Here is a 23,740-nt window from a genome sequence, read left to right on the forward strand (position 1 = left end):
TGAGGATGCAAATTCTTCTGTCCTTTTGCATCTTAAAATATATATAATATATTGCGAGACTATTGCATAACAAAGTGATGGATTTGAAATATTGTGGAGATTAAAACACCTTTCGGTATAATGCAATTTAATTCAACACCACTACAAAGTCTCAAAAGATACCATAGAGTTGATTCAACTTCCCTCTGACACACAACTGAAGTTTCACAAAGATGGAACTATTGGATTGGATTGCATCACCCTGTGCAGGTGTTTCTGTTTCTCAGATGTTGTCAGGTGTCTCAACAACTGTCAACTGTTGTGAGCAGAAATGGTCTTTTTGGTGTTCATTACCTGCCTGAATGTGGATGTGCCTTTTTGAAAAGTGCCACTACTGCCCCCTTGAGCCAAAATAGGATGCAGCTTGCACCTATTAAGCACCATGTAAAGGAGCAATCAATACACATATTGGCATAGTGGTTCCACACCTTTTTCCTTAAGGGATCCTTTTCTATCATTGAGTAAACTGGCGACCCCTGATTAGGTGGCATATTATGGATATTTCATATTATATTCAATGCATAACAATAAGAATACAGAACAACTGACAAACTGTACAAGTAGTGAAAACAATAACTGCAGGATGTTTGTATAAAATGAGCGATTTGGATGAATTTTGAGCAGATTATTCCTGTGAATTCAGCATCAGAGATGAATTTTCCTCTTATTTTTAGGAACTTTTAATGCAATTCTCTGTAATTTATTGAATTTTTAACAATCATGAATACTTAATATACTTCTTTTTTTTAAGAATTCAGTGTTTGGCCATTGTTCTATCAGCTCTTTGGTTGTTTTAACTGCAAGGCTGTTTAGCAGAGAGGGAAGGCTCTTTGAATATAACTTGTGTTCATGTCTTTACCGTGACCTCATTCTGTTTATATCTTAAATAATAATCCAAACTTTATAAATAATTTAATTTAATTTTCTACAGAGAAATGAATGAAACTTTGAGATATAGGGAGACTGTATTTTTTTTTTTTTTTTTTAAAGTTGTCTTACATGCCTTAAAATCAAGGACTGGCGACCCCCTGTGAAGCTTTGGCGACCTCTAGTGGGGGTCGGGACCCCCAGGTTGGGAACCAGCATTTGCTGCATTTACTTTTGTTTAAGTGTATGCATGACATTGGCAGTTTTCTACAGAATGTGAGGTCACCGTGAACGGATGCAGGATGTTTTTAAGGTCGAGCCAGTGAGGTAATCCCCTCCTGAGCTTCGACCGTCACACCATCACTCACATTCAGTCACTTGTAACATCTAATAACATTAACCTGAGCAACTGTCGGGGGATAAACCATTGATGTTCTCTCCGGCACCACAGGAAGTTAATTATTACGCTTATTTCTTTCTTCTCTTGGCATGTGACAAGAACACAGCGACTCATAGTAATGAGCCAATTAGTTTCATTACAGCCGGACCCAGGTCCTGTGATCGTGGAAACTATGCAGCCATCCTGTCTTATCTTTGCTGTGAGACTGAGCACGGCTTAGCTCGGAGCTTGAATTCAACCCAATTTCATCTCCTTAAAAAAATGCACTCCGCATGTCTGCATCTCTCAAACCAGATAGTCGATATTGTGGAAGTCTAAAGACCCTTTGTGACCTTAACTGACATGTAATCCCTCTGTATGTCGTGCTGATCATATCGACTATGCATGTCAGACTTCACACAAACCCAACGCTTATAAAATAAAAACACAACTACATATTTAAGAATCATTTGGACTGTTTTATTGCTGTCATTCAAAACACTCCATAAAAAAAACAGACATCTGCTTCCTTCTGAGTAACCTATGGTTATTGAGCACATAAGATGTTTGTATAAAACTGGTTTCAGAGTTCAAAAGTATTACAGTAAATGTGGAATCGGAACCAGAAAGTCAAGATATACAGATCACAGAACAAAGTGGAAGACAATGTGGTTTTTGATTTTTTTTTTTTTTTTTTTGGTTCAAAAGCAACTGTAACAGTCTTGTGCTTCACATCTTGACAGCATATTGATGCCATTGTGAAAATTAAAGCCCTTTATTTGCACTACGAATCAGATGAGAAGCAGCGCTGATTGTGCATGTCATTTTTCCTCAAGGAATATATGTATTTCAAATGATTGAGATGTATTACATTCAGATATGCATTAATATCCTAAATCAGTGTGTACTTCAATCAGAAATAAAAGAATGATCAAGTGACTCAAATAAGAAAATTTAAGACATTAAACTGTCACTAAATGGGATTTAGATAATGATATATGTCTCAGCAAAACGTCAATTTTAAAGTGAAGCTGTTGCACAAACACGTTTTACCCTGTACGCTATAAAGCAGTAGTTCTTCCAGGACTGGAAGTCACAACATTGCATTGCCTCACAGTGATTGTTTGTTGATTTTCATTAAAAAAAAAACACACACATTTCATAATTTAAAAACAAAAAAAAATGTACTCAAAAGATTGAAAATGTATCACATTAACAGATTTTTAAATATGATCACATTTTAAAAAGGAAACTCAAACAGGCTTTTAGGGTTCACAGTCAAGCGTGTGAGAACGTTACAGGCCATCACTTCCACCCCCCAAACTTCAGTACGTGAATTATTAAAAATAATAATAAAAAAAAATCTTAAATGATTTTTTTTTTTGCTTATGGGATGAAAAAAATAATTTTGGTGGAATTACCCTTTAAAACACGGCAAAAATCATACATAATTATTTCATATTGACAAACAGAAATACAATATCTTAAGTGTCACAGAGCAAAAAGGAACTCAAAGTGAAGATTCAGAGATCCTATGCAGTGCCAGTTGAAAAAAAAAAATCAGTGTTTGATCACAAATAATTGCACAACAAGATGTGTTTAATATATATATATATTTATATATATATATATATAATGCCTGGCACCTACAGAGATATAAGAGGTAGAGCTACATACAGGTATAATACATCTAGATCTCCCTAAAACAGGGAAAAGACAGCCGAGTGGATCAGACCACAGAAAGAATATCTTCAAATTTGCACAAATGGGGAAGTTAAACGGTAAAGCCATACTTTACGGCAAATTCATTCGCCGAGAGTTTAAATATAATAAATATAGGAAAAAAAGGATAAAGTTCCAGTCTGTATGGTGTTCAACCATTTACTTCTTACCATACTGAAACAAACATGGTATTCTTACATGATCCTCTGGATGTGTTTTATGAATACGCAGCCTTAGATGGATGCTTGATAAATAATTCATATGCCCATAAATACAGAATTAATGTCCGCTCATGACTGTGCACCTTTTGTAGCCCTTTTGTTCACTACAAGTAAAGGAGGATTTCTCCTGTGTGTTGCCTCCAAATGCAGTACCTCTGCTATGTTTTACTCTTCATATTCCACTGATTAAAAAAATAAATATAAAAACAGAAAGAGAGGCTGGTTTTGTTTGGTGTTATTCGGAGGAAATCTATTTTTAAAAAAAAACTATTGGAAGCTCCCCCTTGATCCATCTGTATTCTACAAACTTGCTATATCTAAGACATCTTTTATGATAAAACATCTTTAGCTGGACGCTCTAAATTATTAGCGTACGCATTCATAAGATATCAATGTCCCATAAAAACTGCATGACCTTGAGTAGCCCTTTTGTTTTCTGCAAGAACTCATGCGGGTGAAGAATGCTCAAACGTATCCTGTGTCAGCCCTCATTTAAAATTCAGTACCGCCAAAGTGTTTCAATTTTAAGACGAAAAACTTCCAGCCATTCTGATTTAAATCCTCACACAGGGAATATTAAAAAAAAAAAAAAAACACTGTCACAAAGCAGTAGTATAATACAAAAGAGGATGTTGTGCTAGTTCTGCTGTATCTTTGGATTATTCATTCACAGATCTGTTAAGGAGCTCTTCCTCCGGAAGAAAGCCTTTTCCTCAGCGTCCTTGTCTATTCGAATCTGAGGTGAATCTTTAGTGTATGCACCTTTGTCAAGGCTGAAAGAGGACGAGACATAGAGCGATATAAATACGCTGCTGTATGGACTCAAATCACACAATATATGAATTACTTTTCCTTTCAGCAGAAAAATATGTGACAGTACTCACTCACTCGGCCACGGTGGGAGACACAAAGTAGTGATCAGCATGACGTATGCGGGAAAGTCGGCGCCTGATCTCCTGATGGGGGGGGGGGGGAAAGAACTTTAAATATATACTTTACAAATGGATCAGCAGAAAAAACAAAAGAAAGAAAAGAAGGCAAGCGCCGCAAAGCTGCTTTAAAAGGTTATAATATGAAAAGCTCGGTGAAAGAAAATCTGTTCAAACTGGCAGGTTAGAGCAGCGTTAGAGAAAAGCATATTGATCTATTAAAAGGTGTTCAATTTGTTAACGCATGCAAGAGAAAATCAGCGTAGAAGCCTTGAGAAGCAAAGATTGAGCCGCCCTTGGAGCTATGGCAAAGCAGGCCCTGGCTTGTACTCACTATCCATAGATTTATCACCCAACATGGGCTCCTGCTCCATCATATCCATAGAGATTTTTATACTGGGTATGTTTTCATGGTAGGGGTAGTCAGACTGTGGAGGATGGAGGGAGGGAGAACATTAACGGACTTTAAAAAGGTGAGGATCTACACAATCACATGACAACATTGGATTTTGGTATACGTTACATACAAATATTAAATATTTAAATTGAAAGATGAACTTACAAATTCGATTTCACTGTCTATGCTTCCCTTCTTCTTCCCTCCTTTCTTTTTCTTCTCATCCTCTTTCTTCTTCTTGTCTTTCTCCGGGATGACGTCGTCCAGGTAGCTGAGGTCGTGCTGGGAGAACACGTAGTCCATCGCCTTACGGACGGCGACCAACGCCAAGATCTGCAGACACAAGAAATAGGTTGATTAGCTCTCCTGCCCCGTGTGAAATTGTTTTCGGCTACATCTGTGATTGCAGCCGTTCCTCACCATGACGGGGAAGACGATGGCGGCCACGGTAGACTTGAGGATCCAGAGGAGGGCCAAACACAGGCATTGGATGAAGGTGAAGAGGTGGATGCGTCTCTGGGGGACGTGCCGCAGGTAGATCAGGTCCGGCTGGTGCTTGGCCGGCATCAGGAGCAGCTGCAGCCGGTCCATGAACTGACGCGAGCAAACAAACAGACAGGTCAGTCAGGTCATGAGAATGGACACGCTGCAGTCAGACGTTACGACAATATTTGCGTAGGATATGCAAGATGCAGCAGGCGTCTTCTATTTCACATGAGCTCATTACCTCTTTAATCTATGGTAGTTACTGTAAGTGAGTGAGGGGTTGCATTTGATTGGTAAGCCTACATTCAGGTAGGTTTTGCTCAGAGGTGGAGAGCATGTGAACAGGAGTGCTGGTGTCACTGACTCTAAGCTAATGTTGACTGAATAAATACTCCCTAACCGTAGGCTGGCTGATTACAATTTAAGTAACTTTCCCAACACTGGTTTGCAGGAACTGAACAGGTAAGACTCACTCACCTGGACACCATTGAGTGACGCCACACCCATGTAGAGGAACACACCGTAGAGCACAGGCATGGGAATGAACTGCAGGACACAGAGCACAATGAAACAGTTAAAGTAATGTGACGTGACTGGCTCTAGTAACGTCATAAATACATTCTATAGAAAGGCTTAAGAGACGCTAAAGATGTTGCTTCATACAGGTAATTTGGGGGTTTATTTTTAGCATAATTGCTTGGTTTAAAAATAGTCCACAAGCAGCTTTTCTAAGAATGTTCTTTTAGTAGACGACACCTCCGTGTGACAAGTCACTTGGCTGCCATTAGGGCAGGTTTGGCAACTACTTCTCAGTATTTGCACTTTAAAACAGTGGAAAAAAAACACTATAATCAGACATGCTAGTGCAGAAATTTAAATACATAGTCAATATTTAAACCAAAAGTAGATAAAAAGCCACTTGAAACAGCATAAATCATAATTTTTGCTAAACATATTGCATCTTTCCCAAAGTATGGAAAAGGAAAATATATTCCAGAAGCACAATAATCAAAATGTCCACAAGGTGGAGTAGCAGCTCCAACAATCTCCTCTCACTAACTTCACTTTTTTTTGTGTTTGGCAGCTTAATGTGGGAATGGAAACTCGAGAAGGCACTCAGCTGCAATCGGAGCTTAAGCCCCGATGAACATGCTTATTTCACATTGAATTACTTCAACTATGGGAGTTCCTAATCGGATGAACACAAGGTTTTAAATTATTTTAAATTTAAGAGGGGTGACAGGAGTTTGTCCTAAAAGAGGCGGACAGTAATCCATATTTGCATGGAAGAAGAATTAAAAAGTTGGAGCACTACCTTGAGGATCGGGGCCATGAAGACAGAGAGTCCCGTCAGGAGGAAAACAAAGATACCGGTGACTCTTTGCTCTCTGGATTGGTGGACAAAAAAAGAGGAAAAACACTAAATTAATCAATAACCCTCACAAGCATGAAAGGCAGTAGATGTGAACAGTTGAATACCAGGTTTCTCTAATGACAGTTTAATCCATAGAACCAAACTCACCAGAGATAATATTGCATCGACATTAAAATACACACTGAATGTCTCAAACTTTGGTTCCCAGTCTTCATTCTTTAACAGCTGTGTATGCACAAAATGTATACACAGCTGTTACTTTCAACATTACGCTCAATGGAAAGGCTAAGAATTAGTCATATCTCAATTTTGATAATCAATTAATTGGTTTGAGTAATTTATTTTAGGAAAAACAAGTCTAAATTCTGTGAATCCAGCTTCTTAAACGTGAATATCTTCTGGTTTCTTTACTCCTCTATGACAGTAGACTGAATATCTTTGAGTTGTGGACAAAACAAGACATTTGTGGATCTCATCTTGGGTTTTGGGGAAACACTGATAGACATTTTTCACCATTTTCTGACATTTTATAGACCAAACAACTAATCGATTAATCAAGAAAATAAACTGATTAATCGACAATGAAAGCAATCGTTAGTTGCAGCCCTAGCATAGAGTTTCTCCATCTTTTCTAAGATTGCTTTCTCTCTTTTGTGCTCTTCCCTTTCTCCATCCCTTATTGTTGGAAAATAATTACGTTTCTGTGCAATAAAAAAAATACACAAAAGGCTCTGCATTGACCATTTATGGTTAATTATGGGAGTATAGCAGGAGGAAACAAGGCTTGTCCACTTGCGCACATTTTCAAATTTATTAGGGAAAAAAAGTGCATGACGTGTGCAACTTTGTCTGCATGTAAACGTTTGGTATGGATTTTACACACAGCATTACGGCCTATTGTCTGAAAAACTCTGCCTTCTAGCCACCTGCTAAGAGATTTATTTCCACCTGGGAATCCAAAATAAATGTAATTAACTACCTGGCACTGTCGAAAGCCGACAACACTCTGGGAAAACAGAGCAAAGAGCAGATACTTTTGCTCTGGGACCATCATGTAAGAAACCATTTAATGATCTAATGACGTCAACACGGTGTCCAGCAGCTGCGTTATCTCACCTGACTCCCAGGAATTTGGGCGCCTCCCCGGGGGCCGACGTCTGAGTCTCCATTTTCAGGGAGTCAATGTGGGCGATGGAGATGACGGTGGCAGCCACGTACCACGGCAGGCCCATGAAAGAGCAGATAATCATCAGGATGGCCACCCAGAACAGATCCAAGTGATAGCCGGCTCCTTTCTGAGAGGAGACGGGAGGAAAGAGAGCAGGAGAATGAGATTCTCACAGTGAACCAGTGAGTGTACAGATGCGTCAAGAGGCCGTTTTTACGATCTTGTGGTGCACACAAATATACACCAATAGCAAGCTGGGCCACAGCTACCATGGAGGACACAGAGATCATGAACTCAGTATTGTTTCAGGAAATTTGGTAGTTTTAACGACCTTAATGAGGAAGTGTTTACATTCTACAGTGTCGTGTTAGTGAGGTGTGGCTCAGCTGCAGGGGAGAGATGGGTGGGAGTTGCTCGTGGGAGAAGTGTCAGGTGTTACCTGGTGGTTAAATACTCTCTTCTTATGAAGAGGAGATAATAATACTTGTACTTTGAGTTTGTGTTATATGAGAAACTGGATTGTTTGCCCTCTGGAGCCACTGAGGCGAGGTAGCAGAGGAGCAATTAAAGAGGACAAACTAAATTGACAGAACTGTGTGTAACACTGACACCTGCTACAATAATAACGCAGTATAAATTACCTCATTTGACTTTCTTAAAAGGGACAGTGTGTAGGATTTGGTGACATCTCGTGGTGTGGTTGCAGATTGCAACCAACTGAGCACTCCTCCGCTCACTCCTCCATTTCCAAGACTGCGGTAACGTGAGCCGCTGAGTGCAAAACCGAGGTAACGCCGTTCGCCTTTAGGAGCAACAGAAGTCAGACGGCGGCTGGCGGTACGACGGTTTTGCACTCGGCAGCTCACGCTACCGCAGTTTACATGTCAGAGAACTACGGTGGCCTTCAGGTAACGTAAAAACAGGTAAGGCTCTCCCTATGTAGATATGAAGGACTCATTCTAAGCTAACGAAAACACAGGTTTCAGGTGATTATACACCAAAGAAAGCATAGTTAGGAATATTATATTCTATTTCTGCTATTAGATCCGTCGAAATGCTACACACTGTTCCTTTAATCAAGGGATTTTTCATTTTTCCGACAGAAATTCTCCACCATTAGACAATCGTGCAGGGAGATAAAATGTATTTTCTTCAAGTTGTGGAAAAAACATTTTAAAAGACTTTTTTGGTGGCTAGTCAATCTAAAATCCTGGCTACAACCCTTTCAGTAGTTTCTGTACAGTTTTATCCTTAAAGTTCATTCATTTTATCCTAGAATTTTCAAAATGAATAAAACATTAAGGGTGGTGCACCAACCTTGAGTTTGTGCTCTTTCCTGTTGACAATCACAGCAGTGATCTGCTGGTCCATGAATATCAGAATGGTGACGAGCAGAGCGGGGAGCGTGGCTGCGAGGTACACCCACCAAGGGTTCCCTCCAAACGGAGGAATAAACCAGCCCCTCAGTGGACTCGTGGGCTAGACAGGAAGAGGAAGAAGAACGAGACCGTTAAAGTGACCCATGGACACATGGATAACATCTCAAATAGAACAAAAAATACCTAATTCAAAGTGATTACTCCACTACACTTCCAGAGAGTCTTAACACCGAGTCTGAAATTACTGGTGTATTGTTACCTTACAGAAATCTGTGAATTAAGACTCTGTAGTCAAACAAAGCTGCGTCTGTACTTGCAACTATAAGATCGTCTGTGTTCTCACATCACCTATTATCAAGTTGTTATTTGATGCAGCTAGCCGCTCCTCTACCCCATCATTCCCTTCCTCGAGCTATGTCAAGGCGGGCTGGTCTTAACGCCAGCTGAGGAACATTTGAGCTTAGCGATCTCCAAGACTGACTGTGTCTTAGTTTCATGTATCGCTTACTAGGAAAACTACAAAGAAAGCATTATACTGGGATTTTAAAGAATTTCAGAGGCTTGTAGCAGAAACATGGATCAGTGTCATCAGAGGAAACCTGGCTGACCATTGTCATTCAGCTAAAACATCTCAGTGCAATGATTTCAAACAAAAAGGAAACTACTTTTTTTTTGTAAATGTCCGTCACTTTTCTATTACAAGTCCAGTGTGTGGCATGTACCTTGAATTCACTTGGCACTATGAGCTTTGGAGTCTCCACACCGACAAAGGCGTCCACGCCGCAGAAGAGCAAAATGGTCAAGATGATCGCAAAGTCGCTGATGAGCTTCCTCACCTAGAAGGGGGTAAACATTTACAACAGGTTTGACAGTGTTTTTGGTTTTTGCTTGTGGCAATATGAACTGGCTCAAGTGACATCTCCACCCTGTTACACTACTTTTTGTAGATAAACATGTTACCTTGCTGAGTGTGTGCTTTCGGTTCTGCAAGTGCAGCGGGTGCAATTATATTTGTCATTTCTAGTAAGTAAACACAGTTGCCTGATAAATGTTAACAGGTTTTAAACCAGACCAGAGGCCAGACCTTTTTGCAAGAAAAAGAATGGAAATGGATAAGTTATGCAAATGGAAAAATGTGGTGCTCAAAATATCACAACATCCACAAAATGCTAGGTTTTAATTATCCATGCTAGTGGCATGGCTCCAGGGACGGCAGTGTTGGCCAACAGCTTTGGCCCAGACTGAAATATCTCAACAATTATTGGATGGATTGCCATGAAATTTGGTACAACCATTCATGTTCCCCTGAGGATGAAACGTAATAACTTTGGGGATCTCTTCTCTTTCCATCCAGCCGCATCAGCAAGTCAAAGTCATAATTTGTCCAATAATTTGGTTCATTACCAAATTACCTGAAAAACTAAGGACATGCATGTGTAAAAGTTAAACTAAGATAGTGGACATGCTAAATATTATACCTGCTTAACATCCGCATGTTTAGCATCATTGTGAGTATGTTAGCATTTAGCTCAACGCACCACTGTACTTAAGTACTGTACAGCCTCACGCCGCTACGTGGCTCTAGACTCTTAGTGTGGTTGTGCAAAAATAAACTATATGTTGATCCTCGTTTATTTTGGTGATTTACCAGACAAATTCTGTTATAATAAAATAAAAATATAATAAATAAGTAGCATCATTGCACGGCTTTGTTGAATACTTGATTCTGATTGGTCAATCATGGCGTTCTACGGTCTTGCATCGTCCTGAAGGGGTTTATTTCACAACAATGACCCACTTAGTTTTCCAGAAACAGATTTAGTAGGTCCAAATACATAGTATGTCAAATGCAGAATGCCAAAAATACCAGGATGTCCTACTACCTCTGGTCGCATTTTGCAGTATGCAAGCCAGCATGCTTTTCTGGCTATTCTGACCCACAATCCTCTGTGCAGCGGATATATGAGCAAGAGGGTCAAAGTTCAAGATGCAATGTTATGACAAAGTTCCAATTGTATGCATACTGCATGCAAGAGTACGTACTTTGTGAGGGCAGCTGCAGTACGTACTAAAAGTAAAAAGAAAAAATATGTGATTTGGAACATATCCTTCAAAACATCCGTACGGTCACTGGTTCGCTCGATGTTCGCCGCTTCTGGCATTATGCGCAGGGACAAAATTGGAAAAAAAAACAACTACTACGCATCCATTGATGGGTGACTATCACTCACTGTGGTGGGGAAGAAGCGGCTGAACTTGAACTTCTTCAGAGCCATGGAGCAGGTGTAGGTCCCGAAGAACAAGATGAGGGACATCAGGGTGATGTCAGGCACAAAGCCGCAGGTATCTCCGAGCAGCTGCCCTCCGAACTTCACACACTCGTGCTTGGTCAGGGTCGCCCAGGTGGCATTCACTGGCTGGAGAGACGAGGACAAAGAAGATTCCTTTAACCAACAATATTTGGAGAAACAGTTTTTAAATTCTGAAGCTGCTAAATGGCACAACAACAAGAAGGATACATACCAGATCGGTACTGTTTGTCCAAGAAGCGACTTCAAGGAGGTCCGAGTTGTTGCCTAGCAAAGAGAAACAATAATCACCAAAATGTAAAAACTTCTATTACTTGCGGTATTCAGTGTCAACGTCTCTCTCCCAAACAATCCTACACCGACACAGAAACTGATAGGGCTGTTGAGAAAGTAAACAGTGGTATCTAGAGGCCAGCTCGTACTAGTATCATTTGTTATCTCCACTGTAAACACGGACAAAATAAGTTGAAAGCTTTGTTTAACATACAATAGTTACATCACTGCCAAATGGGACAAATAAGGCTGTTCAGCTTTCACTGTCTGGTATCGCTGGGGATGCTGAGATTCTGATGGCGCCAATGAGGAGTTTCTAATCAAAGGGTGGTTCAAGATAACCAAGTGGTTGGTATCAGACGCTGCCTATGTTACTGGATACAGTGAAACTCCTCCTGTAATCTATCTTTAAGTGGCTATTCCAGCAATTCCTCTTAATCTGCTGCAGCTAAAGTGAAGACTACGTACTGTACTGTACGTACCAGGCATGCAGCGGCAGTCGTAGTAAGTGACGAACTCGGGATCGTAGTCCGAGTTGATCGGGTTGTGGTGGGCCAGCTTGATCATCTTCTTGAAAGCGTCGTAGATGAAGATGAAGCTGATGAGCGCGGAGAAGCCTTCCTCGGTGAACCGAGTGAAGTACTGCACCAGGAAGCTGGCGTCTGTGGCGACCAGCACCAGACAGAATATAGCCGACCACAGGCCGATCCACAGCCGGAACTCAAGGTAGTCTAACCCGTTGTCTCTGAGGAAGAGGAGGAGGAGGACGGCACAGAGTGGGCGGTTAATTGTGTATCCTACATCATCATATTTTACTACCAAGCCTTTATAATCCCTCCAAGTATTCACTGAACTTTCAATCACCTCTGTCTAACTTGAATGTTCTGGAGCCCTTCAAAATAAAACGTTGATTTTGAAAGTGTCAGCAGGCTTTTTTTCTAAATGGAAATGATGCACCTGTTCGGTATGTACCCGACAGCTGTAGACGGGCTAACAGCTGCCACTGACTCAGCAAGCGTTGACTATAGGAGGCATGGAAACATTTGGCGGACACAGACGGCACAACATTCTTAACTCACAGTGTAAAATTAAATGAGAGTGAATTATTAATAATGGAACATAGTCAGCGTGGCGTTTGGTAATGCTAGAAGACTCTCTCTCTAGGGAGAGGAAGGGAGTACAGTGGAAGGAGGAGGACATGAAATAGCATGTAAAATATGCACAATTACTGTGTCCCAGAGGTCAAATAGGTGGACTGTATATGTATCAATTAGGGCTGTCCATCGATTAATATAGTTAATCGCGATTAATCGCAATTTTTATCAGTTCAAAATGTACCTTTAAAGGGAGATTTGTCAAGTATTTAATACTCTTATCAACATGGGAGTGGGTAAATATGCTTGTTTTATGCAAATATATGTGTATATTTATTATTGAAAAATACATAACAATGCATTTATCATAAAAATATGCTCAAATCATAACATGGCTGTCAGTGTGTCAGTGTGCTGATTTGACTATGACTTGCCCCAAACAGCATGTGATTATCATAAAGTGGGCATGTCTGTAAAGGGGAGACTCGTGGGTACCCATAGAACCCATTTTCATTCACATATCTTGAGGTCAGAGGTCAAGGGACTCCTTTGAAAATGGACATGACAGTTTTTCCTCGCCAAAATTTAGCCAAACTTTGGAGCGTTATTTATATTATTTATTTATATTGATTTATTATATGATGCCTGTACATTCACTCTAGCTCTAAAACTGAGCCCGCTACAATCTAAAAACCGCAAGTTGTGTTAATGTTATTAACTTTGACGGCCCTAGCCCTAATAAAAAGATAAAGAAGTTAGCGCAGATTCAATTCAAAGTGTCCCAGAATACATTTTCCCCACCATATATAGTGCCATTACAGGAGGTGATGTCTTTTGCTGAATGCACTTTATAACACTTTCTCTTACATCTGGGTGTGTGTGGTCGCTGTCAATCAGGACAGGAAGTTGACTGCAAAAACACTTGGAAAATTAACAATCAGCTGGCAACTGTAACTGCCAACAATCTGTAAATATCTGCCAGGCTACTGCAGCTGTTTCTGAACTCTAATTCACCCTATCGCCAATATTTCTACGATTTTCAAAGTGCCTGAACGAGTACTCACTTGCTGAAGGTGAAAAGGAGCCTTTCAAAGACGAGCACCGGGCCTGTGCTGCTGAGAATGGTCAGGGGCTGACCAGCCAGCAAACAGAACACTGTTCCCGTCAGTGCCGTACCCAGGAAACTTTCCAGCACTCCCTGCACACATGGAAAAACACACACAGCTCATGGAACATGTTTGGCCTTGAAAACACACAGAAGAGATGAAACCGGGGCATTCATATCTTGGAAAGAAATTGTTCAACAGATACATTTTGAACACATTTTCCCGCGTTTCCTGCAGCTCTTTCTGTCAATACCGTAATCCTGCTTACTCAGGTGGAAGCTTTGTTTTCCCTACACACATCACCGGCCCGTCAGGACGGGCCTGTTTAATTTCCAGCCGTGTCAGTTGTTCAGACGCTGTGTAATTCACAAGCCTAAAGCTGCGTAGACACAGTACATGGATGAGTAATTGACAACTTGGCTGTATTTGTGAGACCTGCACTGAGGAAGGTCAGCTGAGGACAGGGATTCCCTCTGCTGTGCTCAGAGTAGACGAGGGGGGAAGTGGTGGAGGATTGAAGAGGTGGTGGTGGTGGTGGAGGGGGGTGTTGAAGTCATGACGAAGCTACAGTGGCTGGGTAATCTGGATCTGTGGTTATTTACAGCCTGGGTAAATCCGTGAGGCCGTTGCTCTGCTCCTTGCCAGGAGAGCGCTCAAATCCGGGGACAACCTTGTGCACTCAGCTCCTGTACCAGGGGGCACCGCGATGGATGCAGCCGTCTATTATACAACTCTTCCATATGCAGCCCCGTCAACAGCAGGTCCAACAGATGGATGCAGTATGAGCCTCTGAGCTCGAAATTAGCATGGCTTATCAGCTGAAGTCAACTCTTTTTACTCTTCATTAGTTTGTGACTCAACACGGAGTGCCATGTCATCTCAAAACAGATCCAATAACACTCTATTAAGAGCCTTTATTTTAGGATAAAACATGCTCTCCAGGCTGCTTCATTTTAACTCAGTACCTCGTCTTTTTTGCCTCAAAGGGGAGGTGTTGTGTGAACTATTCATTGTACTGTTGACAGTTTATGAGTACTACTCACTCTGTGAAAACAGCTGGAAAAACCAGCGTCTCTGGAGGGAGCTCTTTAAGATTGAGTCATCAGGGTTATCTTGGCTGGAGCGTAAAATGGAAAAATTGTAACAGAAAGCCTGTAACAACTCGAGGGCGAGGGGATTATGGGAAATGAACATCTAGGAGTCAGGAAGGGTCTAACGAAAGACACTATCCAGGTGTATTATGGGAAATGTAGGATAAATAAACCATCAATTACCTGCATGTTTTCTGTAGCGTCACCCAGCAAGCCTCCAAACGTGATCGCGTTGGTGACCGTACCCAGATAGATGAACAAGATCGCCGACAGAGACTGGATATGTAGCGCATCATAGAAGTCGCTGGCAAAAAAGGGCAGCTTCCGCTTGATATCCAGGACCAGACCTCCGCAAAACCTTAAAGAAGAAGAAGAACCATTCAAGTTAGTGGGTGTAACATCGTTTCATGGCGTAACGTGGCTTACTTCAGCTATATAGAGAAAATTACACAATCCAAATGTTGTGCAATAGTGAAGCACTTTAATTGTTTATGTGTGGAATATTTCCTTATTGGAAACGTACTGGGAAACTAAAACATATTTCCAAGTTAGAACGATGCATATCCTCACTGACAACATAATCACATGCATTACATTATAATCATGATGATATCATCTACAAGACTCACGTAGCCACCTGATAGCACGAACATCATGGCAATGTTACCCTGTGATTAGGATTTTTTCTTTACTTCACTGTATCTACACTCACACTTATGAAAGTGAAATCCTACTTACTTTCTGGTGCGCTGGAGCTCCTCTCCAACCTCGTGTGGTCCTCCTCCTCCTCCATTTCCCGCATCATGAGGAGTGTCTCCATTCATCTGAGGTGGCTCCAATCCGGCATACATGTTCTTCCTTTAAAAACAGAACAGTCACATTACATAAGCCTTCAATAAACTTAAAACTACAAAAATTATCTTTGCAAACTAATTTTTTAAAAAGACATTTAACACGTAACACTTGTATTCTATGAATTTGTGTGTCCTGTACGGCTGTTACATCTATATATAGATGAAAACTGAAAAAAAGAAACCATTTTTCTACTCTAAAATTATTCTTAACCGGCAGAATTTTAATGTAATATTGAGAGTTGAACTTTGTGACACATGCGCGTATGTACACCACATAATAAAGCAACTATGCTCAGTCTATATTTTTAGTCTGACTGCGACTTTTTGCATTTTCTAATCACTCACATTAGAGACGTTAGCAAGAGTAAAAGTACAGTGTGTAGGATTTGGTGACATCCAGATTTCATGCCGTCATGTTACACAATACATTACAATAGATTTCAGTGCAGTGACTTCATTCATTGGATTAGGTCTTGTGTGGATTAGAGCGGACCTCTTGTCTGAGGAGGGCAGAGACTTGGGCGGCTCTATCCTGATGTTGGGGTCCCACTCTCCAGGAGGCAGGACAATGACCTCATCCAGGAACTCTTCGATACCAGCCAGCAGGTCCTGCCTGTCCTTCGCTTTATAGGCAATATCGTGGAACACCTGGCAGCAAACAAACACTAGTAATCAACCAATCAATGAGATAACATGTCCTTCAATTATTTATACAGGGCTTGAGAGGAAAACCACAAAATGTGCAACCAACAATGGCTCAAGAACCTCCTACTCGCTTTTGATTCCTGGGACACAGAGTGCAGCAGGTCATTGAAATGAAAACAACATCACCACTAATAATACTGACAACAACCAACAAGAATTTCTAAACTCTTACACAAAGAATACGTCATTATGAGTGTGCACCCCGGGGCCACGGGGGTAAAAACAGACAGACTACCAGAGGGCTGAAGACTCAAAAACACAAACATCTGATAAACCTGTGACACAGCTGTCACGGCAGAGATCAGAGGGTAAAGTTTAACACGAGGAAATCCTGGAAAAACACTTCCTATCCTGCCGTGTTGACATATGAGATATAGCCAGCTGGGTGGAGTTCAAGGCCTGTGGGAATTTGCGTGTATGGTGCTCTCATGGTTAAGAACGCCATGAGCGGTCTTCTAGCATTCCTGACAACACAGAGGGGGTTAAGTCAGGAGACACAAGCCTGTTTGCCTTATTGTATTGCATTTATTCTGCCAACACCAAAACAAATCTGACTCTCACAACTTCAACACGCAGCTTAACTATTAAGCTATAAGTTGTTGACTGCCAACAGGACCGGCCGGGCAAACTGCTGTGATGATTAATACAGCAATATCCAGAGAGATTTGGCACGGGGACAAGTACTGTAGGAGGTGTAATCCTACTTTTCCTCGACTGCCACCGCCGTGAGCTTTGTGGTTTTCAGTGAAGTGTCTCAAAAACTACTGGATGTATTGTCATGAAAATTGGTTTCATGTTCCTCACAGGGTCAATTGTAATAATTGTGGTTATCCAATAAACTTTCTTGTAGCGCCATCAAGCCAAAATTTCAATGGTTTATGACCAGATACCTGCAAAACTGATGACATTCCTATCAGCCTCATCTGTTTAGCGTTGATTAACAAATGTTAGCACACTGAACTACGATGGTTAACATGTGCCGTGTCTCAATTTGCGTACTTACAGTTGCTATTCTCAGTGCATAAGTGCACTGAGAAGTATGGTAAATTGTAGTGCACTCCAAGTACCCAGATGTTGTACTCAAAACAGTCAAGTATGGAGCGCCGGACACTTTCTGAACCTCAACGGTCGAGCGTCATCTTTGCTGCGTAGCAGTATAGGAGGGGGCCACCAACCTATTTCAAACTTGTGAACATTGCGGGTGAGGAAGCTGCGGCAGTTGCGATTGAAAAGGTGAACATCAGCTATACAAATTTCAGTTATACATATGTGTTTTTTTCACTAGGTACCGTTATACTGTAGTCGGATAGAAGCCATTATTTGGTTACTTTATCCGTCGGAATTGAATTACTGCCGATACAGCGTGATGTCTGTGTGAGTATGCAAAGTAAATGGAAGTATAGCTACTAACGGAAGTATCCGATTTGACTCACAGAAATGGTATAATGCACATTAGAAGTCATTCATTTACAACCTGTAGACTGAGTAGAGAGCTAAGAATCGGTATTTCTAGACTAGCAACTTCTAAAACCTTAATGGGTTCATTTCACTGTCCGGAGGAAAGGGATCTAAAAATGCCATTATCTCAGGTTCACAACCAATCAGGGCTTCAATAATCCAATCAGAGCTTAAAGAGGATGATAACTATTGCATAAGAGCCGTGAGGATCAGTTTAGTGTTCTGTATCCGTTACAAACAAAAGTAATTGAACAGACAAAAGTCACTCATCATTTCTGTAAAATTTGGAGCACAAAACATGACACCAAAGATAACCCCTTAATACAAGAAGAGCTACCTCACATTAAAACCAGAGTGATGTTAAAAATATCAACTTAGCATAGTATAAGCGTACCTCATCTGACATCAGGGTGGCAATGGCTCTTCCAATTTCATGGTAGGACTTTGCTTTCCCTTTGGGGCCCAGCAGGATGAAGAGAAATCTAAGGAACAAAAGAATGAGATGTTGGGGCACATTTCACTAAGTCAGATTGTGATCGTTTCAATATAGTAGGTCACGACCTTCAATAAAAATCTACCTTGTGGGCACGGGGACCTCGGTCAGAGCCCCCAGCATGACGGCCTCCTTCAGGCGAACGAACGCCACAAAGGGAGTCTCCAGGAAGTCCACCTCTCCAACCAGCACGTTTGATGCCTCCGCATCACGGGGCAATTTCTTCATGAACTTATTCTTCAGCTGAGAGAGCAGAGACGGGAAAAGCAAATGAAAATGTCACGCAATGTAACAATGAATGAAAGTTATTTGTTTCAAGATTACAGACTCACACTCCCTTTCTCCATCACATGCAGTACGATCAAAAATAGATGTGACACTTTAAATAAATGTGGTGATAAAATGTGATTAAAATGTGGTTGCAACAAGTCTGACGTGGTGTTTTATTGGTACAGGTGGTCCCCGCCCTTTCCTAGAATTATGTGCTTGACTTTATGCCACCTAATAAACACACTTTACTACAGCTTATGAAATACCAGTCTTACACTAAACTGACATGCAAAGTGCACAAATAACATGTTGTGGATGAAAGAGAAAACCTCAGTTGCAGGGGGATGATTAACTAAGTCCTTGGCGTCATGTCAAATTTTTTGACAAATTTACACTTTCATGAACTGCTGCTGGAGCGTAATTCCAGCTGGTACAGTTTAACTGTGAGCTTTTTTATCTACGTGCCGCGTATCTGTAGAACACACACAGCCAAATTACTACTCCTTCATGAGTCATGACAGAGAAACTGCATGTGTGGATGATAGAAACTCACAGGACAAAGACGGGAGACAGTGAGCTTTTGTTGTGAGCAGAGAGAGAGAGCGCCCGGGGGTCTTATCTACCAGCTCATGCACACACACACAGTCCAACACATGACCCTGCATAGCGCCGCTTTGTGAATGGAGACCTTAAAGGGATAGTTTGTGTGTTTTGAAGCGGGGTTGTATGAGGTACTCGTGCTTAGTAGATGTATTACTTAGTAGCTCAGTCCGTTGGGACTTGGCTTGAGAATTGAAGGGTCGCCGGTTCAAGTCCCCGCACAGACCAAGTATGGAGTGTGGACTGGAAGCTGGAGAGGTGCCAGTTCGCCTCCTGAAAAAAACTGCTCCCCGGGCACTGTAGTAGCTATCCTCTGTTCCTAATATACTACGATGGGTTAAATGCAGTAGCTTCACTGTGCGACGATAAAATTGGATTTACATTTAGATGACGGTCGGCGTGGCCCCAGACAGGAGCACCGACACCGGAGCAAAGCAATACAGTGCCGTGGACGGGGACGGCAGAAAAATTGATTTTAGCCACCCAAAAAAAAGGCTCCCTTTAAAAATGTGATATCCGTTTAAGTGTACGCTATATTTAGAATATATTCTGACAGCGAACTGAACTGAAAGTGAAACGCATCTATACTGTTTTTGGTCATCTGAGCCTGCTGGCTTTGGAGAGAGCACAGATAAGTTTCACTTTCAGTTCCGTTGTCTGTCGGAAAGGGCTGTCTGATGGCAAGATAAAGCGGTGAATATATTCTACATATAGCGTACACCTAAATTGCTCCTGTCTGTTTCTCCAAGCTGGGGGCGTGCCGACCGTCATCTACTGTAGGTAATACACCTACCACGGAAAAGTACCTCACATAACCCCACTTCAAAACACCCAAACTATCCCTTTAAGTTTAATCTATTATGAGGTTGCATGAATCTACACAAGACGGATTACCTGATCCTTCTCTGGTTTGTCAGAGAAGTCACTCAGGCTGTTGGAGGTGAGGTTTCTGTGGGCGGTAGTCGGGCTACCTGCAGTGAGGTAACACAACATTGGGATCAAACGAGGCCAGGTGAGAAAGCAGAGCTTAAAAATGAGACACTTTTGGATGAGGACCAAGACGAATCCCAGAAAAGAAAGGCACAAGGAAAGTACACGGAGAGAGAGCCAGAAAACTCAGGACCTACAGCTAAATGTGGCAAGGCTTAAGCTTTAGGACTAATGCCAGATGGTCATTCATTCAGACGCTCCAGAGAGAGACTGCTTCTGCGCGTCAGCAGAAACACGCTTAGACAACTATTGGCAAATGAGTGAGAATGTAAACTTTGGAACTTGATATGGTCCATTTACGGACGATGTCAGAGAACAGAGTCGAAAGCATGTTAGCTTTCTGTTGCCAAATAAATATTTAGTTAAGTACATTGGGGAGTTAATGAGTGAAGCTATTCCATCTAAGTTTGTAGCGCTGAATAAACACACATCCAGCTTTTTTTAAAGGGACTGAAGGGAGAGCTCAACTGGGAATCTCAAAGCTGCTACATGGGAGCATGTTCCAACTGTGCTGCGACCTCACTTACAGAGGTATCCCATGCTGGAGCTCCTCGTGACCTCAAATGGCTCCTCTGGGGGTTGTGGGCTTAAATAAGGCACAGGGTGCTCGAGGGGGTTGCGGGCTATAACACACCCCAGATGCACAAGGTCAGAGACAGGATAGCACCCAAAGAGAAGGAAAAAAAGACAAGGAAAATAAGGTTGGGAAGGAAAAGAAAAATCTACAACAGTGGTTAGTGTTCACATCAGAAATGAGAAATCAGAGAGAGAATAAAAGTGGAATAGTTTGGGTTAAGAGGGATTAGAAATAAATGCTGGTTTTGCATTACCATTCTCCTGGTTGGTAAACAGCCTACTTGCACTGGAAACACTCTTTCCAATGTCGGCGAGGGAGCGCAGGTTGGACTTCTTGGTCTGGTGGCGATGCCTCCGTAGCAGCGTGTACATGACCTTCTCCTTCTGTTCGGCCTTCAGCTGACCCGTCTCAATCTGGCTGTCGATGATCGTCTCTGTTAGATTGAAGATCACGACATCGAGTCACCCTCGGATTCTTCAAAATATTTATTGAAGTGTGTGCCCGTATTCTGGTCGCTTACCGACAACCTGCGGCAGCGTGGTGGCCTCCAGTTCCAGCATGATGGTGCCCTTCTCGATGCACGATTTGAGCTCCATCAGGCTGTGCAAGGACAGCGTGGCCACATGAGGCTTGCTCCAGCGCTCGCCGCCCGCCTCCACCTTCTCCTCAAACTTGATCCACCTAGAAAGGAGAGGACAAAAAGACATAGGGAGAGTGTTGAGATGTATTTACTGCTGTGTTAGACCTTGCCGGTAAACTTTCTGAAAAGGCGCAAGTGAGAAAAAACGAGTATACACAAACAGTTTCCTGAAGGTAAAAGGTCACTACACACTATATCTAAATGTACGTAACAGTGGCTTAATAAGTTTATGAACAAATACAGGCAACAAACAAAAGGAGACAAGATAGGTTCTCTTTTCTTTACATAACAGCCCCACGGTGTTGTCAATTGGTCACGGTTCCTAAAGGGAAGAATAGGGGATGCAGGACAGTGTGGAAAAAGAAAATAAATCACTAGACTTGAGAAAACTGCATGGCATGCTGGAGTGGCGACAGTCTTTTGTACCACACCATCATGGCTAAATGTTACTACCGTGGATGAAGCTCAGCCTCGAAGGTAAGGCTCAGGACAAGGATTGGTTTTAATAATAACGCCTCACATGTCAGCGCTACAAAAGAGCCATTCTCCCTGAGGCCTGAGGATGGGGTTTCCTCTGGGGATAGAGTATCCCTCTGGCTTTGGTCCACACGTCTTACTAGGAAACGAGCCCGGCCACTGTTGACCCCGAGGAGTTCGTTTATCTTCCCTTTCATGCAACCCCTTCTTTCCCTTCCCAAAAAGATTGCTGTGGCGGTGCCTTTGCTAGCCTATCTGTGGCATAATGAGCCTTTCACTGACTCACTTTAAACTATCTCAATTTGACCACAGCTTCCTCTATCACAAAGAATAAAAAGAGAAGACAATGTAGACTTTACAGAACTATGTAAAAGCCTCTTTGGACATTAACCTTGGGAACCATTAAACAGTTTAAAGAGGACCTATGGTGCTTATTTTCAGGTGCATACTTGTATTTTGGGTTTCTACTAGAACATGTTAACATGCTTTAATGTTCAAAAAACTATCCGCTAGGTAGGTATTATGCAAATGTGTTACTTGGTGACATCACCACGTTACGGGAGAAAAGCAGGACTTCAATGACGGCTTTTCAGGAGCAGTGTTTCTGTGGGGGAGAGTTTCTCTCTTTGGAGTGGACTTATAACTTGAAGACCTTTTACATGCACAAAAAACACACTAAAGGAAAGGGAAAAAGGATTATAGGTTCCCTTTAATGATGCCCAAATGTAATGTGCTCCAGAGCTGGCTGTAACATTCAGTCTTGTTCTGTTCATGTGGGAGTTTCGGTCTTTTCCTGCTCTCACAGAGGCAGGTACTACAGATCTCTATCAGATAACCGCAGACTGGGAGTTCACTGGGAGTACAGCCTATTTCCCTACACATACAAAACGCGATTATTCACAAGTGACTGTGTTCCGCTGACTGTGAAACAGGAAATGTATTGACTACACTGCCCATGGCGCTTAATATATAAAAAAAAAAGGGTGGGTGGTTGACAGATTGCATGCCTGGCTTAAGGCTCACCTGGCTGTCTCCTTCCACTCCATCTCCTGCCCGTCCACAGACAGCAGCTCGTCCAGCTCGGTGAAGAGCTGAGGAGGCGGCGGACCATCGTCCTCCTCTCCCAGGATAAACCGGATCCTCTCAGCTGGAGAAACTGCAGGGAGAAAGAACCAAGTTAGGAAGCAAGAAAGACAAACTTTCAACAAAGATTGCAGCCCTCTGGACGTTGATAAAGATGATACAATATGTGATAGATGATGCAGCACATATCACGCAACGTCACATTGGCTGTGCATGAATTAACCGGAGGTAACACACAGTTACATAACACATCTTTTAAATAGTTGTTCATTAAGACATGTTTCAGAGCAATTATATAATCAGGGAGTGTTTATACAATGACACATCTGTTAGAATGACACACAAAAGGTGATCACAAGGTGTTTCCGTCAGACGAGATATAGTCGGGCTTTACGCTGCTATATTTCCCGGAACATTTTAGTTTCATCTCTGCAAATAAGTTCCTGGAAGTCACACACTCACAGTACATCTCACTGGCAGAACAATAGCAGTGAATTGTATAGTCTCAAGGAATGATAAAATCAACAATGATCAACTATAACTAGTCATTAATCTGCAAATCAAAAGGCGTACGTGTGTTTTTGGGCAAACAGGGATGTAGACGTGTAAAAGGAATGCAGGCGTCTATTGCGTGTCTATTTCTGGCCATATCGATCTGCAGAGAAGGTAAAAAAACAACCTCTCTATACAGCATGACCGACTTGAACCCATGAAACATAGCACAGGTATTTAAGCTGGAAGGAAATACTTTGACGACA

The 23,740-nt window shown here is 41.8% G+C and overlaps 1 protein-coding gene across 3 annotated transcripts in view; it reads right to left on the bottom strand.

Annotated features, from left to right (window-relative positions):
* Positions 1-1,743: 1,743 nt before the first annotated feature.
* LOC119478340 (electrogenic sodium bicarbonate cotransporter 1-like) overlaps positions 1,744-23,740 on the bottom strand; it is a 37,593-nt gene continuing 15,596 nt past the window's right edge. Inside the window, exons 4-27 of one of the 3 annotated variants that reach the window (XM_037753017.1) lie at positions 22,923-23,055; positions 21,303-21,463; positions 21,036-21,215; positions 20,733-20,828; positions 20,110-20,186; positions 18,431-18,588; positions 18,247-18,334; positions 16,183-16,337; positions 15,574-15,693; positions 15,019-15,193; positions 13,703-13,836; positions 12,027-12,289; positions 11,486-11,538; positions 11,194-11,379; positions 9,685-9,798; positions 8,901-9,062; positions 7,532-7,710; positions 6,356-6,428; positions 5,518-5,586; positions 4,975-5,148; positions 4,720-4,887; positions 4,492-4,585; positions 4,117-4,184; positions 1,744-4,001 (exon numbers count right to left, since the gene is read on the bottom strand). In XM_037753017.1, the coding sequence (XP_037608945.1) occupies positions 4,147-4,184; positions 4,492-4,585; positions 4,720-4,887; positions 4,975-5,148; positions 5,518-5,586; positions 6,356-6,428; positions 7,532-7,710; positions 8,901-9,062; positions 9,685-9,798; positions 11,194-11,379; positions 11,486-11,538; positions 12,027-12,289; positions 13,703-13,836; positions 15,019-15,193; positions 15,574-15,693; positions 16,183-16,337; positions 18,247-18,334; positions 18,431-18,588; positions 20,110-20,186; positions 20,733-20,828; positions 21,036-21,215; positions 21,303-21,463; positions 22,923-23,055 (3,050 nt within the window). In that variant the 3' untranslated portion in view covers positions 1,744-4,001; positions 4,117-4,146. Of the gene's footprint in view, positions 4,002-4,112; positions 4,185-4,491; positions 4,586-4,719; positions 4,888-4,974; positions 5,149-5,517; positions 5,587-6,355; positions 6,429-7,531; positions 7,711-8,900; positions 9,063-9,684; positions 9,799-11,193; positions 11,380-11,485; positions 11,539-12,026; positions 12,290-13,702; positions 13,837-15,018; positions 15,194-15,573; positions 15,694-16,182; positions 16,338-18,246; positions 18,335-18,430; positions 18,589-20,109; positions 20,187-20,732; positions 20,829-21,035; positions 21,216-21,302; positions 21,464-22,922; positions 23,056-23,740 lie in introns of all 3 variants that reach the window. The other 2 variants (XM_037753016.1, XM_037753018.1) reach the window with 2 other exon arrangements.

The sequence above is a fragment of the Sebastes umbrosus genome, chromosome 19 (assembly GCF_015220745.1).
Source record: "Sebastes umbrosus isolate fSebUmb1 chromosome 19, fSebUmb1.pri, whole genome shotgun sequence".
Classification (NCBI taxonomy): domain Eukaryota; kingdom Metazoa; phylum Chordata; class Actinopteri; order Perciformes; family Sebastidae; genus Sebastes; species Sebastes umbrosus.